This window comes from Amia ocellicauda, chromosome 13, assembly GCF_036373705.1.
Source record: "Amia ocellicauda isolate fAmiCal2 chromosome 13, fAmiCal2.hap1, whole genome shotgun sequence".
Lineage (NCBI taxonomy): Eukaryota > Metazoa > Chordata > Actinopteri > Amiiformes > Amiidae > Amia > Amia ocellicauda.
The window spans coordinates 5479727-5495743 of record NC_089862.1 but is presented as its reverse complement, the minus strand read 5'-3'; the positions used below and the strand labels follow the sequence as shown (position 1 = coordinate 5495743).

At 37.8% G+C, this 16017-nt stretch overlaps 1 protein-coding gene across 1 annotated transcript in view; it reads left to right on the top strand.

The window, feature by feature from the left end:
* Positions 1-16017, top strand: part of ctnna2 (catenin (cadherin-associated protein), alpha 2) — a 467074-nt gene that overhangs the window by 146358 nt on the left and 304699 nt on the right. The window contains exon 7 of the mRNA XM_066719775.1: positions 8776-8979. Coding sequence (XP_066575872.1) covers positions 8776-8979 — 204 coding nt within the window. The remainder of the gene's footprint in view (positions 1-8775; positions 8980-16017) is intronic.

Below are 16017 nucleotides of genomic sequence, written 5' to 3'. Positions count from 1 at the left end.
TAATGAGTACTTGTGTGAAATCTTCAGCTGTGTGTTGAACATTAATAAGGGGTTTTGTCTTTCACTGTTGCTGCTTATAAGATACAAAAGAATATCGGTTAGTCACTGTTTTTCTGCCTGTTATCCTGTGGTTGTGGTTTATTCCCTGGCAGCCTGAGTTCTCACTGTGTCCAGTGCAGACACGTGCTGAGTGCTCTCTCTGTCCTGCTCACAGCAGCAGAGATGCTGAGCTAAGAGCTTGGCTAGGATTGTAGTCACTGGTATTGCATTGCAGCTCTGTCTCAGTGCTTTACTGCATCAGTGTTTGACTCCGATCAGGTGTGCCCGGTGCATTGGAAAGAACTTAAATGGTGCCATTCAAATTTGGCCCTGCACATTCCTGAGAGGTCTTAACCGCAGACACCTCCGACAGTCTGAAAAACACATAAGGAGTCCGGAAGACTCTCTGCATCAACGCTCCCTGCCTGTCTTATGCAACAAACACGTGTTGATTTGGATGGACAACACCTCCCTCCCATCAGCGGTCGCTGACTCTAATGAAACATCTCCCATCAGGGAAGGTTAGGTTATGAACAGAACCCTGCTTCACAGTTAGCATTCTGGGGTGCTGCATTCTTCTCCCAGCACTCTGTCAAAAATGGCAGATTGCATCTCTCTGTGTACTGGAGGAAGGTTTCCACGTTTTCAGTACATGTGGTGACTTTTTGCTGACTTTGCTACACAAGTTTTAGCATTTAGCATCAAACGTAGCATTTATACCTATATTGCATAATGGAACATCTCTGTTTCAGGAAAGCAGGGTTATTTTCATAACCTAATGTTATTTGCAACACCAATTGCATGAGACATTTGCTAGCCGGAGCACTGTGAGTGGGTGAGAACATGAGAAGAATAACGTGAACTCAAATTCAATGGCACAGGGAAGGTTCTTGAGTTGAAGTTATAATTCTAATATTTAACAAATTAGCGTTGTTTGTTTTCTTTGTAAATGATACCAAAAACAGTTGAGCAATCGTAGAATTATGTTTCCCCTGCAGCTCATTGCATATAAAACCCATACTTTAGTCATGCTTTTGACTGCAATTGGAAAACCTTTAGGAAATGTGGGACATTTGAAACCGTGCCTGTAGCCTCTTAGCTCGCTGAGTTTAGCTGCTTTGCTTTCACGTGTACATTATCAGCATAATTTGACATTTGTTTTGCCTGAGAAAAAGTAACATCAACACAGTGAACTTGACGTGGCACACAGTAGGAACATGTTGGTATTTTTGTTGTAAGATATGCAGTACCAATGTAGAGTCCTGTAGAGGGCCTCAGTCTGCAGACACCTACCTCCATACTATAATTAAGCATTGGAAAGCTCACCTGTTGTGACAGAGGTGAGGTCAATTAGAGGTTTTAAAAAGGTGTGGGGAAGGGATCAGAGAAAAGACTTAGCGGAGGTGAAGCGTAGGATGGGCACTGTTTTTATGTTGAGCATTAATTTGTATTTTTGTAGATAATAAAGTGACAGCCGATCCCGCACCGCACCACCCAGCACGGCATCACAATATATTGTTTTAGTCTCTTATTTTTCCAAACATTGCACAGCAGTATTTTACAATTCTGGAACTTGCCTCAGCCAAAACAAATACTTATATATGAGATTTCTGTCCATATGAATATACTGTATACAGTCATTCTTTACAGTGCACTAAGGATACCAAAAGGGTTGCATTTCTCTTTTTAATATCATATTAGAATTAATCAGTAATACTTTAAAGGGACCCAGATTAGGAGAGCACATAATGTGGAAATTGGCTGAAAAGAATTAAAGCAATTTTAAAAGAATGAATCAAACAAACCTAAAACATTTGTTTTCCCTTTAGTGGATTTACATCTGCAGTTGCACTACAGTCCTATCCTTATACTAACAAGACACCAAGTTTTCTTTTCTGTGTTTTAGTTTTCTAATTGCAGTATTATTCAGATTATACCATTGTGGAGTATTCTTTCACATCTGTCCCTTCCTAAAGTCATCACATCTCTGCATTGAACACATAGATCCAATGATTTAACTGTGTTGTATTTGAGATACATGACTCTTCCGACACATCGTGAAATGTCTATTTGTCATAATCCAGCACACAAGAAAATACTTGGCAACTTTGCTGAAAATACAGAATTAGAAAACTAGAATATGTGCAGTTACATTTATACAAGAAGTACAAACTATTATCAACCAAAGAGCCAGTGGCCTGACAGGCTGATTTTTTTTAGCAATCAAAAGATTGAAATTGGAAATAAATGACAACATTCAGCCTTCTATTGTTTTCTGTAATTTAATTTCTACAGAATGTAATCCGACGGTAAATGTGAAATGAGAACCTAAATCTCTTGTATATGTTACACAAATAGTCGATCGAGATGTGGAAATGACCACAGTTCATCCTGTGTTACATTCAGCAAGGGAGAATAATAGGAATCTAAATTGCTGCATGGTCAAATAACACAAACAGAGCTGCATTGATCTGGAAGGGAGCTGAAGAGATGGATCATTCTCCAGCTGCTGACGCCCGTGTGAATATGGGCTTGCCAAGTGTGTGTGGTCCCTTTAGAAAACAATATAGTCGATCAGGGAATGTCGGTATTCTACAACAGAAATCCTGCCGCTGGGTTCCTGTGTTTTAAATAACCCACTGGGACTCTGTTCTGCATAGGTATAATGTAGTCTGTATTGTACTTTCTACAGCTCTGTTTTTATCTTTGGAGACACAATAGAGGCCCAAATAGCAAAGAGTGTATCCAATAGTTAACATAGGAGTTTTCGCTTTTCCTTCCGTTGCCAGTGTGAAAACAACAGGGAAACCATTTTATAATTGCTGTCATAGGCCCTTCACTCATTCCCGAACAAAACAAAATGAACAGCAATAACAACAAAACTTTAAAACTCTGAAAAAAGGACACATGATCCTATTAAGTCCAACTCGTGGGTACTGTTTGAAAGCCCTGTGTCTCATAAGCGAGTGAAAAGGTTACAGAGAACCTGGGAACATGCCTGATCATCGGACCAGAGCGTAAAGCTGATGACCAGAGACTCCAGGGACAACAACCAACTGCTTCTCGTGTGACAAAGAGTGGAAACTGTATTGTCCAATTGGCAAACATCAGAGAGCATTCATTAGGTTAATCAATTAGAATAAAACTGATGAGTAAAGCTCAATTAGGTGACCCTGGGCAAGTTGTCAGAGTTCATCAAAGTCATTCTTGGCGTTGACCAGCATTAATCCTCGGTTGCTCATGGGCAAGGGCGAGAGGCCACTATAGGCCCATCGTGCACAACACGATTCCCACGGAAAGTCAGCACACAATCACACTGAACAAGTGTCACATGTTTTCCATGCCATCGAATTTGGACAGGGGTAGGGCCCTTTGGTGAGATCAGCATGCATTTCTTTGCTTAGCACAGTAGCCAAAAACAGTGCCTGACCTTTCTGTAAACTGTTTAACAGGTTTATGATTCCAAGTTTTCTTCTTTGGAATCGTTACTTGAATTACTTTTGGAATATGACTAATTTACATAAATTAAGTCAAAATGTACTTTTCTGCCAGCGAAGTTTAGTTTTTTTTCTCACCACATTAATTCACAAACCTTCCTGAGAAGGTACACAGCTGTACAAACCATTTACGTCACATATGGGTACTCATGCTTAAGCATACAAAAGATAAACATATGAAACTAAACATATGTCTACAACCAGCAGTTGACTAATTACTTTTTTCCTCTCCCTGCGATAGCAGTCGAAACAAATACCTGTGTGTTTTGAAGAGGCGATATTATTCAACAGCAAGCAAAAGAAAGTTTGCCATTCTAACTTTCACTTTTGACTTACAAAGCTGTCCACAGGGGGTGTTTAACTGAAAAAAAATAGATAACTGAATTATAATATTGTACTTCTAAGTGATATTAGAATTCCTGTAGGGAAAATAGGTAAGCCACTGTCAGTTAACTATCATGGAAGTGCCTCAGCTGTGGAAGAAAGATTTGCCTACAACACATACTGCTTTCAGTCAGCCTTTTGTCCTTGCCTTACATTTATTTTGCAACGGCATTTAACTTGTGCCATGGCTTATAAATGACATGCATCGATCATAAGACATACGATTGCATTATGTTTGAATTAAATGTGACTTATGGAGGTGTTCCGGAGAGGCATGTGCTCTAGGTAAAACCACATTGTTTATCTCAAAATAAATCTGAACACACATACCCAGCGATCAAGACCGATAAAGCGCAGTCCGTACTGTATAGGAAGAGGGTTCAAATGGAAATGGATTTTGCTATCAATAATAACCCAGATTCCAAGAGGCCAGTCGCTGTGTTGTCTTTGTCAAAATGTAAACCTACCTTCTTTTTCTTCATTCCCAGCGTATTACAATTTAAATGTTCCACAGTCACGCTCGGAATAACAATAAAGCAATTCCTTTGGGTCTGATGTTTCTAAAGAGATGTGTGTCCAATGGGTCTGCTTAGTTTTCATAGGCCTGCAAAACACATCTCTTTTAAAAATCAAGGTCTTTGTGCCTGTTCACGATCTTCAATCTTATGTGTAGCCTTCTCCCAAAAGCACACTATTTAGAGAGTCATTTTATTGTTATACCTGGATACAGCGAATGAAACATGAGTGCTCCTTTTGGAATACTGCTTTCAATAGATTTTTATTTCATGCCAAACTGAATAGCCCTGCTGTTTGTACCAATGGGGCATATTGCTTAATTGGTAGTATACTGTAATTCAACACGGATCTTTAAACATGAATGCATATATAGTTTGGTTGGCTTTTTAAAAAAAAACTTGCATTCAATGTGTTTTGCAAAGTGTTTGAAAGCCAACCACAGGGATCGTCTCCTGGTGACTAATTTTAAAAGCTTGAACCAGTCATCGTTTAGACAGCACTAAAGCGTATGCAAAAGCAGAAGTCACATGAAAGCTGTATTGCTACCAGGATGTTAGATGTTGTTTTTTGAATTCGTTTGAGAGAACTTCCTTCAACCATGCATCCATATAAAGAGAATTCAAGTTTTCTTATTATTGATATTAACTGATATCAGAGTGTGTGTTTTTCATAAGCGCTACTGCTTACAATCACAAGAATTACACTTTTCAGTGGAATTTTCCTGCTTAAATAAGATATGTAATTTTATCTAAAAACATCAAGGTCCAATCGCTGTAATTACCGTTCTCAATACATAAGTAAAATCATTTTCCACCCTGTGATTAGACTGTATGTAAAGTTGAAGTTACTGTAAGTGTTGATGGATAGATATATCGGTAAATGTCTGTTTAATAGAGACTTATTTCAGTAGGGACATTGACCTTTTATAATAACTTACTTCAGTGATGCTCTGCAGTGCTATACAGTTTAAAACATAACAGAACTGGAAGGCATGATAAGGCTATTGGCTTCTTTCTCTCTCTCTCTTGCCTGAGGCTAAAATATTACAGCAAACTTTTATTACTGTTGATAAGAGGCCATTGAATTATGTTGCCAATGTCTCACCAGTTAAAGTGAAAAGCCTTATTTTCAGATAAACCAGGTTATCTGCAACTAAACAGTTTCATTCACTGACAGTTTGGCAAGCTAGCTATCTTCCAAATGACTCTTATCTCGCTGGTAAAAACAAATAATTCCATTTTAATCTCCGGAAATCATTGAAGCACTTTATTTGCAATTTCCCCGCACCAAAAACTGAATGAGACTGTCAGAATGTAGTTTTATCATTGATCCAGGGCATTTTTTCCCCCCGTAAAGGTAAACACTTAATCTTGCCATGTTATGTTTACTGTAAAGTCTGAATTATTTGACATGAGTAACTAGTGAAGTCTGCGAGATGTATTGCTTTGAAGGTATGAGACATACGGTGTTGCTTGCTGGGCCAAGGGCCTTTGGATATCACTGTACCTCCTTTGAAAATGCATGTTTTCTTATAAATGGTGTCACAAACACAGTAAAAACTGGAACATTCTTTAAGAACACCATTTTTGTTTTGTTTTTGGCTGTGTCTTGTATGGAATTGGCAAGTGAATTTATTGTTAGTTCGCCGCCAAAGAGGCAGTTGACAAATTAACGGGACCTTTAATATTTCTATGTAATATATGGACAGGTAGGACATCAGTGGGCAGTGGGCAGCTGGGAGCTGGCAAAGCAATCGGTTTCAGATGCTGCAATTAAATGAATAAATATCAACAACAATCACTTTTGCTTGTCGAGACTGAGCATTAGAAATGCAGGCAGTTTATTTATCTTTTTTATTTTCCCCAGTAAGTTTGGTGAAAGGTAAAGTGCCACGACATCCAGTGGGTGGTTTTGATTAAAAGAGTCTTATTGTTCTCAGAGACAGGACAGTAAAACAAACACATTTTTATGTTTTATGATTATTGATTTTTAACACTTTATCACAGACATTTTACCTGTAGGCATCTCAACAGTTTGAGAAGTAAGAGGATACTCCTTTTTTTGGTCGCAGCTTACAATTTAAGTCACAACTCCAGATTTGTTGTAATTTATAATGTGTTGTCAGTGTGTCCTAGAAGAAGGGGAACAATAAAAACTTTCACTTTTAGTTCTAACATTTGGAATTTGATGTAATACTTTGTGACCCACTGCACTGTTTGTTCTTGTCAGTTGTTTTTCCGGTGATGTTTTGTACATTCGCATGGCCTTCCCACATTTTTGTCTAAACAAAATGTAGGGCAGCATTTATTAAAGGCAGAACAAAATTAGAGAGACCAAAAATAAATCCACTACTAATCTGAAAAGCACTTACCTTGTTTATACATTGACTATCTTTGAAGTTATTTCATATAAAACTTGATCCTGTGTTTCTCCCAGTGAAACTAGGTTATATTAATCCAGCCTTCCTGGACCTTCATCTTATTATGTACCACGTTTGACAAACAGCCCTTCACGTTAAAGGATTATTTATCCAATTTTTAGATGGCTGTGTGCTTACAAATCCACCCCACTATTCAACAGTGCTTTGCTTTTTTAGATCTCAAGACAATTTCATTTAGGATACCCAGAGATGTCAGGGCTTTTTATTTTCACAAACTCTATAATAATGCAACAGTGGAAGACCTAACCTCTAGCTGTAGCATATTTATTTCTTCAGACCTATTCAAGACTATGGATTTTGAAACAGAAGCAAGCAAACATAAATAAAAGGTCTTTAAGCATTGTTTATATAATGTAGAGAAGATAATTTCCTATCAGAGTGTAGGCTACATTAGACGTGTGCACAATAAAAGTAACAAATGCATAATTACAGATTGCGACAGGTTTTAATAGATTGCAAATGAATGGTGTCTTAACACTGTAGGATGTGGCTCGTTTAAGACGCAACTGGGTGTCTTGAGTAATTCAATATATGCTTTACAATAGTGAAAGTATAATACACTTTTGTGTACCAGCAGGAGTTTTCTTGTATGAATGGGGAAAAGCAGTTTCTCACTCAGGGTGGTACCATGCTTACATTTCAAACTTCACAATATTAGGTTTTATTTAACAAATATGTTAATACATCTCTCTTTTATTTCAACATGTGTATTTAAAAGCTAAAAGCATTTTTTCCAGTTTTGATGTCCTACTTACCTGATGCGTTCTTTATTGTATTACTTTTGAAGGAAAGTTAAGTGCATTTCAGAGGAAGGCAAATAGTTATTATACACTCCTGCCTGTGCATTACACGCCCTGGCATACATGATCCCCACAGTATTTGAATGTTTTGATGAAATCTCATTATCTATTAAGGGAAGTACATTAGATGGTGGCACAATCACCACTGGAAACAACTGCTAAGCTAATAACCCAACTCTATCCATAAATGTTACGTTCCCCTGCATGGCTTACTCTTTTAAATGTGTATCACCTAAAGAATGGGTGTGAATAAGATATTTCAATTGTACAGCCATAAAACATAATATTGGTACCATCAATATGGTAATTCCTTTCCGCTCCCGAGCTCATAAAATCTCTATTTGGTAGCAACTTAAACAATAGAGCAGGGTTATCTTATTCTGCATGCTGTACTGAACAGCTTCATAAAACTGAAGAAGGTTGTAAGTATAGTTCTAAAACTAACCTTGAAGGTCACCTTATTTGTGCCTCTGGCTACAGTTTCTTGCAGATTTTCTGGAAACCATCTGCTGCAGTAATTGCCTCCAAATGTGTCTGTCTCTTATTCTATTTATCAGTTGTCTATTGTGGCGGGGGGGTGATCTTACATTTTTAATTTCTACATATTGTTCTAGTGTTCAAGTATAACAGATTTTTTTTCTGTGATTGCCAGCTCTTCTGAGGAGTCCCTCTTACAACCCCTTTCAAGTTCCTTTAATAATCATTATTAACCACTTGTGAAAATACTAATTATAACCACCATATGCATCCATCCTGCAAAGCATTTAGTCTTCACACATTTCCACTTGTGCATTTGTAATGTTTACATGTGTGTGTCTGGTGTGCAGATATTGTGCGAGGCTACTTGCAATGCTGTGTCTTACCAACTGGGAAGGAGCCAAAAGGGGATAGAAAAAGTTTTTAAAAAAATGCTGAAGAATTTAAATTCAGTGGAGCCAGTTTCATGTTCAGGCTCTGTGTCCTGTTGAAGGACACAGTAATGTAAATTTAACAGCCGCCACTATTCCTTTGATACATATATATGTATAAGTGCTGTGTGAGTGTGCGTGTGCATGCGTGGTGGGGTTTGTGTGCTAATATGATTTACTCTCTGTTTCAGAACAAGATAATTTTAGATCCACTGACCTTCAGTGAGGCCCGATTCAGGCCATCTCTGGAGGAGCGCTTGGAGAGCATCATCAGTGGAGCAGCGCTGATGGCAGACTCCTCATGCACGCGTGACGACCGGCGGGAGAGGATTGTGGCCGAGTGTAATGCTGTGCGACAGGCCCTGCAGGACCTGCTAAGCGAGTACATGAATAATGTAAGTTGTTTTTTTTCCCCTTTTTTTTTTTTCTTATAATGTGACGGCTTTCTTTTTTCGCTACTTCAATGTAAACCCCAAGACCCTTTAGTAACACCTACAAGAAAATACATGCATATATATACACAAGTACAACAAATAATTGTTATACATATATAAAAGTATATTTAAAAGTAGCATGTATATATAGCATTCTTGGAGTGGTTTTAGTCATCATCAAAGCCTTTGCTAAATGTATTACTAAGGCCTGCACTTGCTTCCTGTTGAATAATAGTAATAACTGCGGATTTTACTTTAAAATGACATTTTTAAATAAGGGCACAGGAGCAGCTGTTCTTTGTAAACAACTCGTTTATCATGTTGAGTTATTTTAAAGTTTTCAATTTGTTTTTCCTTTTTTTTTCCTTTGTTTTCCAATGCAGCACACACATTACGCCTCAGTGACTCTCTGTAGGGTTGCACAGCTCATTTGAACTTCTATATATTGAATAAAGACAGAATTACAGTTATTACTAAATTAATCACTATACTGAGTCTGTATGCTTTATGAAGCTTATATCTATAAGTGTGTGTACATAATTACATATTTGTAAATGCAGGATGTTCAAATGTATTCAAAACCAATCAGTATGTCAAATCTATATTATGGAAGTGTTATCCTGCAAAAACGTTTTAGTCATCTGGTAGTCTCCCAAAACCTCTGGAAGTTAACAGATGTTTTAAACACTGAAACACTCGAGTTGCGGCACGTGGTATTATTATGCTGGTAGATGTTTGAGTCCTCACTCTATAATTCCATTGATTGCGACAAAATATCTCAATATCAGCTGCCTGTCTACTAAACCACAGCCTCTGGGATAGCATATGCTGTCTGTTAAAGGCTGATCTTATTCAATTTGCTAATACCAAGTGCACATATGTATCTATAGTATACATCCTCATCAGTTTTCTTTTCCAGAGACAATGCACTCTGACTGTCTCTCCCCCTTATAGTTTGTGTGAGCATTGCTAGTTAAAAGTAGGGATTTCAACCTTCAACCTGCAGGAATGATTCAGTCGCAGCCCTGCCTTGTGTGTTCCTGGGGAGAGCAATTACCGCTAGTGTTTTAAAGACTTCACTGCAAAGGGTTCCCAAGATGAGTGTAGTCTCTTAAAATTTTATTGTCAATATTAGATATAATTGCTAGATCCAAAGGTGCTGTTCTAAGTTTAATTTCTAGGCTGTTGCAGGTCTTATTGAGAACAGATCCCCAGGTGAACTTATGAGTCATTACCATTATGATGACTTCAGGGAAGATAAGCAATATATTAAAGACAATGTTGCACCCTAGTTTTTATAATTAGAATATGGTGAATGCATTTTTAGGGGAGTATCCCAGCAAACTGTAATGTGCTTAACCTATTCCTGTACCTGGAATTGTGTTTGCCTGAATTAGGATTTTACAATGGAAAATGAGTTAATTTAAAAACCGTGTTTAGAAATGAATCATAATTAAATAATGAATAATAGATCAATCTGAAACAACACCACCACCAACAACAACACCAACACCAACAACCACCCCTCCCCACTATAGGTTTATTTTAAATTGCAGCCTGCAGTATTATCCCCAATTTGTGTTTTTCAACTTTTTGCTGTATTTATAACAAATGCAGCTTGCATTTACCCTTGTAGCAGTGTTACATTTATAGTTCACAGTGATGAAAACTTGTATTTAACTTGGGACTATATCATATAAGAGAGGAAAGCAGGACTCTGGCACTGTATGTGAAAAGAAACACAATTATTCAAATGAAGAACAGATCTTACCCATTATAAAATAGATAATCCTCAGCCAGCCGCAGTAGAGAATTGACCTACTACCTATGTCTTCGTAATGTAAAGTAGATTGCACATACCTGGCTTCTTTTTTTCTCCCTAAAATACATTTTCCATTACTTCTAGTACAGTTATTCCTCGTGTATGAATAAAATGCTGTAATGAAAATCTAAACACGGGATATATAACAAAATAGATACATGAGCAGAGTACGAATCCAATGTGTTGCAGGTTAGGGGTTTTACAAGTTACAACACTCTGAACTCTGCGGTCAGACTGGTGTGGAGATGTGAAGAAGTGCCTCTGCAGGCCAGTTTTTTTTTTTAACGTTCAGGCTCTTCTTTTTGAAAGGTGCCACGGAACTGCACAAGGTTAATCGATGTGGTAGTTGGCAATAAATTAGGTACAAGTGACAGCAAAATGTCCATATCTGTCCTAATCCTGGTGATCAGTGATTGGTGACAGCAGCCCCACTCTCTGATCACTGCTGAATCATCAGGATTGGCTGATTTAGTTACGGCAGCCTGGACAGGACAATCTATCAATTGATTTCCACAGTAATGCATTGCTGGCTCAGGCCAGACAGGTTGGGAGAAGCCAGATTTTGTGCAAGTTGTAAACAGGATTTAGAGCTGGTTAGCGGGTTTAATCTTGCAGTTAGTGGAAAGTGGCATATGATCGTCTGCAGTCATTTAAAAGAGACGTGCACCCATCCTTTAGTGCACTGAGGGATGACACAAAGGCTTAATTAAGAATCGCAAAAGTTTCTGCTTACAATATTTGCCATGGATAGCATATGCAGTAGTTCTCACACAGATGTGATCCAATTTGAGTAAACTGGCATTTAACCAGGGACTACTTTCTAGAAGGGTTAGTGGGAGGAAAGCTCACTTGAAGTGCATTTAAGTACAGCAAACATAAAACAGAAAGTAACATTGCTTACACAGGAAGGAAGATCAATAGTTAAAACAAGCTCAAAGCAAAGCAAATCAGTTACATGCTGTACTAATGTCATCTTTAAAGTCTGGCTTTAAACAGAGCAGCCGTGGGAAATGAGGCAGCAGGCAGTCCAGTGGGAGCCCAGAGCAGACGGCAGCTGTCTCGTTAAAGACAGGGTTCTTTGGCTGGCATTCATTTGCAATTTGGGCAAGTTCAGTTCAATATGATGCATGGAATATAGAGCATCAGATAGCGCCAGCTCTCCAAAGCCCATCTGATAGAGGGCCTGAAAGCCAGGCTCCTGTGAAGAAGACTTAGCAAAAACATTTTTTTTTCCTTGTTTGTTTATTTGTTTGTTTTCTTGTAATGTGGCCCATGCCTGATTACTGAAGATGAAATGCTAATACATTCCAGTGTGGTCGTACAGTTCTTTAAAATTTGCTGAAACAAAGCAAAAATAAATACAAATAGTGGTAACCATGATTAAGTAGCAGTGAGGTTTATTATGTGATTAGAAGAGATCTAGCTGGATTTGTATTGATTACGGGGAGACCTAAGTTATGGCCAGCCAGCTGTCAGCCTCCCTTTCTCAGCAGCGCTTATCCAGTTGTGCTCCTCCCTGCAGGAACTCTGACACAAAGCCTCAATGGCACAGATGAGCCAAGGTCAGCTCACCTGTAGGATAGCATGCAGTCCAGGTACAGGTGTGGGAAGAGCCCCCTTCCATATGACTTTATTCTGTAGACTACAAAATGGCAACAGATTAACTATATTTGCAAATTGGCAGTACACATACTTTTAATTTGAATTACAACTGAACTATTAATACAAGAAGAGGAAAAGTAATTAGTCAAGGAAACTAATAGTATATGAGTAATGTACTTTGGGGGTTTAGTGAAACAATAATTATTTAAAATGAATAAGATGGATAATCTTAATAAAAATACCTTTGTTGACACAAATATATAATTGCTTTGGTATTGTAGCGATCTGGGATCCTTTGGGGAATACATGTTCATTGGAGGGACTGCAGTGTGTGTGTGTCTGTGTGAGTGTGTCAGTTCTGTGTGTGGGGTAGATCGTTTGGGGATTTGAGCTAGGGAGATTGTGGCTCCCAGGGGTCAAAGGTCAACCCCACACAGGAACAGCAGGGGTGCCATGTTTGTAAGGGAGGATCACAGGGGCAGGGGGGTATATTGTTTTTTCGTATCAGTGAATCCAGTAGCAGAAGCCCAAAACACTGCAGTATTTTGTGTTATCAATATCAGTCTCATTATCTAATGCCCAAAAAAGATAATTACAGTTTGCTTAGGTGTTGGGATGTCTTTGGTGATCCTGCTAATTCTTGTAAGATATAGATAGGGTTTATAAGCAAATCATTTTACTATTATGTTCCATTAAATATAGATTCAAGACAGCTATTAGCGGAAGAGTGAATATCTTTAAGTGTCAATTAATTAAAACTACACACATTTACAATAATTCTTATTACACTTGAACAAGAAATAAATGGGGATAATATCTTAACAGATTAAATACCACTCATAAACTAATGTGCGCTTAGTTTCTGCTTATTTCTTGAGTTCACACAATGATGAATATTGAATGTTCAATACACCAATAAGTTGTGGTATGTTCCAAGTTCCAAGGCTTGTGGAAGGTCGATCTGCAGGAAAAACGCCAGAGGTCGTCTGCATCTTTCAAGGGTGGTGAAGGCGTTTGAAGATTTCAAACTGTTAGGTGTGCGTCGATCAAAATTGAAGAATGCTTTGCTATTAAAGTTATTTGTTCAAATAACTTCGTACAGATTATTATTACATTAGCTGTAACTCATATACGAATAATTGCAACGCTCACACAAATATCGAATTGCTTTATTATTGTTCCAAGCCTGCTGGATCTCTGGGCTCTTGAATTTGACTGAACATCTGTCTTGAACTTTTCCTTTCCGTGAACAGAGTGCACATTATTTCAGATCTGTCTTTCTGAATAAGATTGACTAACAATAAAACGTATCACTAGCTGTATTTACTGTAAGTACCAGTTTAAAAGGGTGCTATGGCTATAAATGTGCATGTATAATGTGTTATCTGTACACTTCAGATTGCATTGTTGTACCTCAGAGAATAATATTATTGATAAGATTCACCTGACTAAGAATGTCACTGGTCTTTTATGAAGCCATCTCTCTATAGCCTGTCTTTACATATCTGTGTTGACAGTGTTTCACAGGAAACCTGAAGCTCGGCTTGCTGAATTTGAAGTTGAGCTGCTCCTGAATCATGCACCTCATTTCATGAAAAAGAAAGTTCAAGCTAAATTTTTCCTTAACATTAACTATTGATGGATGTGAGAGTGTGTACACCAATGGAAAGCAGACAGAGGCTTCTTAGGTCAAGATGTTTAAAAATGTATGATGGCATAGTATATGTTTTTGGAGCTGTCTATACACTGACCTTTTCTGTGTTCCAGATAACTAATTTTTTCCCCAAATGATGTGCAATAATTAATGTTATAAGTCTTAGCTATCATCAATAATAGTGGGTTACTCAAAGTTACGTACAGCACAGTTGAGACCGAAAACCCACTTTCATTAGGTCTTGGACGTGAATATGTTTTTTTCACTTTGCAGAATTGTTATTATTGAGTTGGCGCCCACTGCATGTTAATAAGCATCTGTTTTATCAACCTGTTTTCATACAATCCAAAAAATTGCCTAACAGATGAGCCTACCTATTTGTAATCTGTAAAATTAAGTGACAGGTGCAGTCAATTAAATCCATAAAAAGGCAAACAAACACATACATACATAAATACATAAATCAGTGCATTTATTCTGGAAGTGATATACAGCAAAATACTAATTCAGGAGTGTCGGAAGTGTTTGTGATTTTTTTTTCCAAAGCTATTGCTCACTCGCTGCTTGTACTAGTCAATCCTATCTCATCGAAGCAGCTCTCTCTGTCTCAGATCATTTTACTTCCCCCGTTCACCCTTTCCCCCACTACCTGCTTTTCAAGGAGTAGTGTATATCATCTGAACCTTCCTGTCATTTTACCTCTTACTTGTTGTGCATCCTCTATTACAGAAGCACAAATTGATGTTGTTTCAGAGCATACCTTTTGTCGAGCTACATAACTAACTCTTCTATAAAGAAAATAAGCCTCGTGAAATCCCTTCTAGAACTAGTTATAAGATTGAACAGCAGAAGGTAATTATCGTTGCATAAAGCTGAAATGTCCTATTTATGGCATGAATGTACACCCCCACTTCACTTCCCCGCTTTCAGAATTAATTTTGTGAAAACAGTTTTGCTTTATTTATTCACTTATTTATTTATTTTAGCTTAGCGTCGTGATAATCTGCTTCCTGTCTATGGTTCCTGCCAAGCTTTGAGCAATCTTTCAGAAGCTGTTTTTTTTTCCTTCTTTTCTTCCCATTTGTTTGTTTTTTAATGTAATACTGAGTTGTCATGGCAGATGTGATGACAGACATTGTATCATCTGTCAGTCTAGTTTCTAATAAATATGCAGGTGTAAGGAGTAAGTATTAGGCATTAAAGTTGGTGGGCATCTAGTAATGTATGTGTCATTTGCATTAATCTTGTGTATTTTAACTTTTTTATACACACTTTAAACACATACAGAACAGTGAAAAGAACATTTACTTCATATATATCATACAATTAATTCATGACACTTTTACATTTCTTTTTCACACCACGGCACGCCAGACTGCATCACATTTGTGTGCTGTTCGATTCAGTCGAATGAAAGGGACTTCTGACTGGCTTCTCCTTAATTTAGTCAGTGTGAAATAATAGGTTTCATGAGACCTCACAAGTTGCAGTGTCGTCTTCAGTGCCTGAGCTCCAGTGAACATGAAGGTGGTTCATTTAGGAGAATCACTGCCACAGGCCAAGAGAAACCTCACAGGATATCTGGGTGCTTATATCCACCGCCTTTTATATCATCAGCACAAATTTCAAAGTCATGTTACTCTACCCATGTATTGTAGGCAAAGAAGCAGAAGGCTGTCCAGGCAGTGTAGATCACCAAATTTGTTAATCCATAATGATGACTATTGCACTTGTTTGACATTCACTTAGTCACAATCTGTTTCATAATCTGTTTCAATCAGCCTCATTTGTATAGCATTCCTCAGGGCTGTCAATGAAAGGAGAGTTGGGGAAAAATACAATAGTAAAATAGTCACAACCTGGGACATGTTTGCATTGAAGCCAAAAAAAAAAACTTTTTGTTGCTTAGAATTATGTGTTT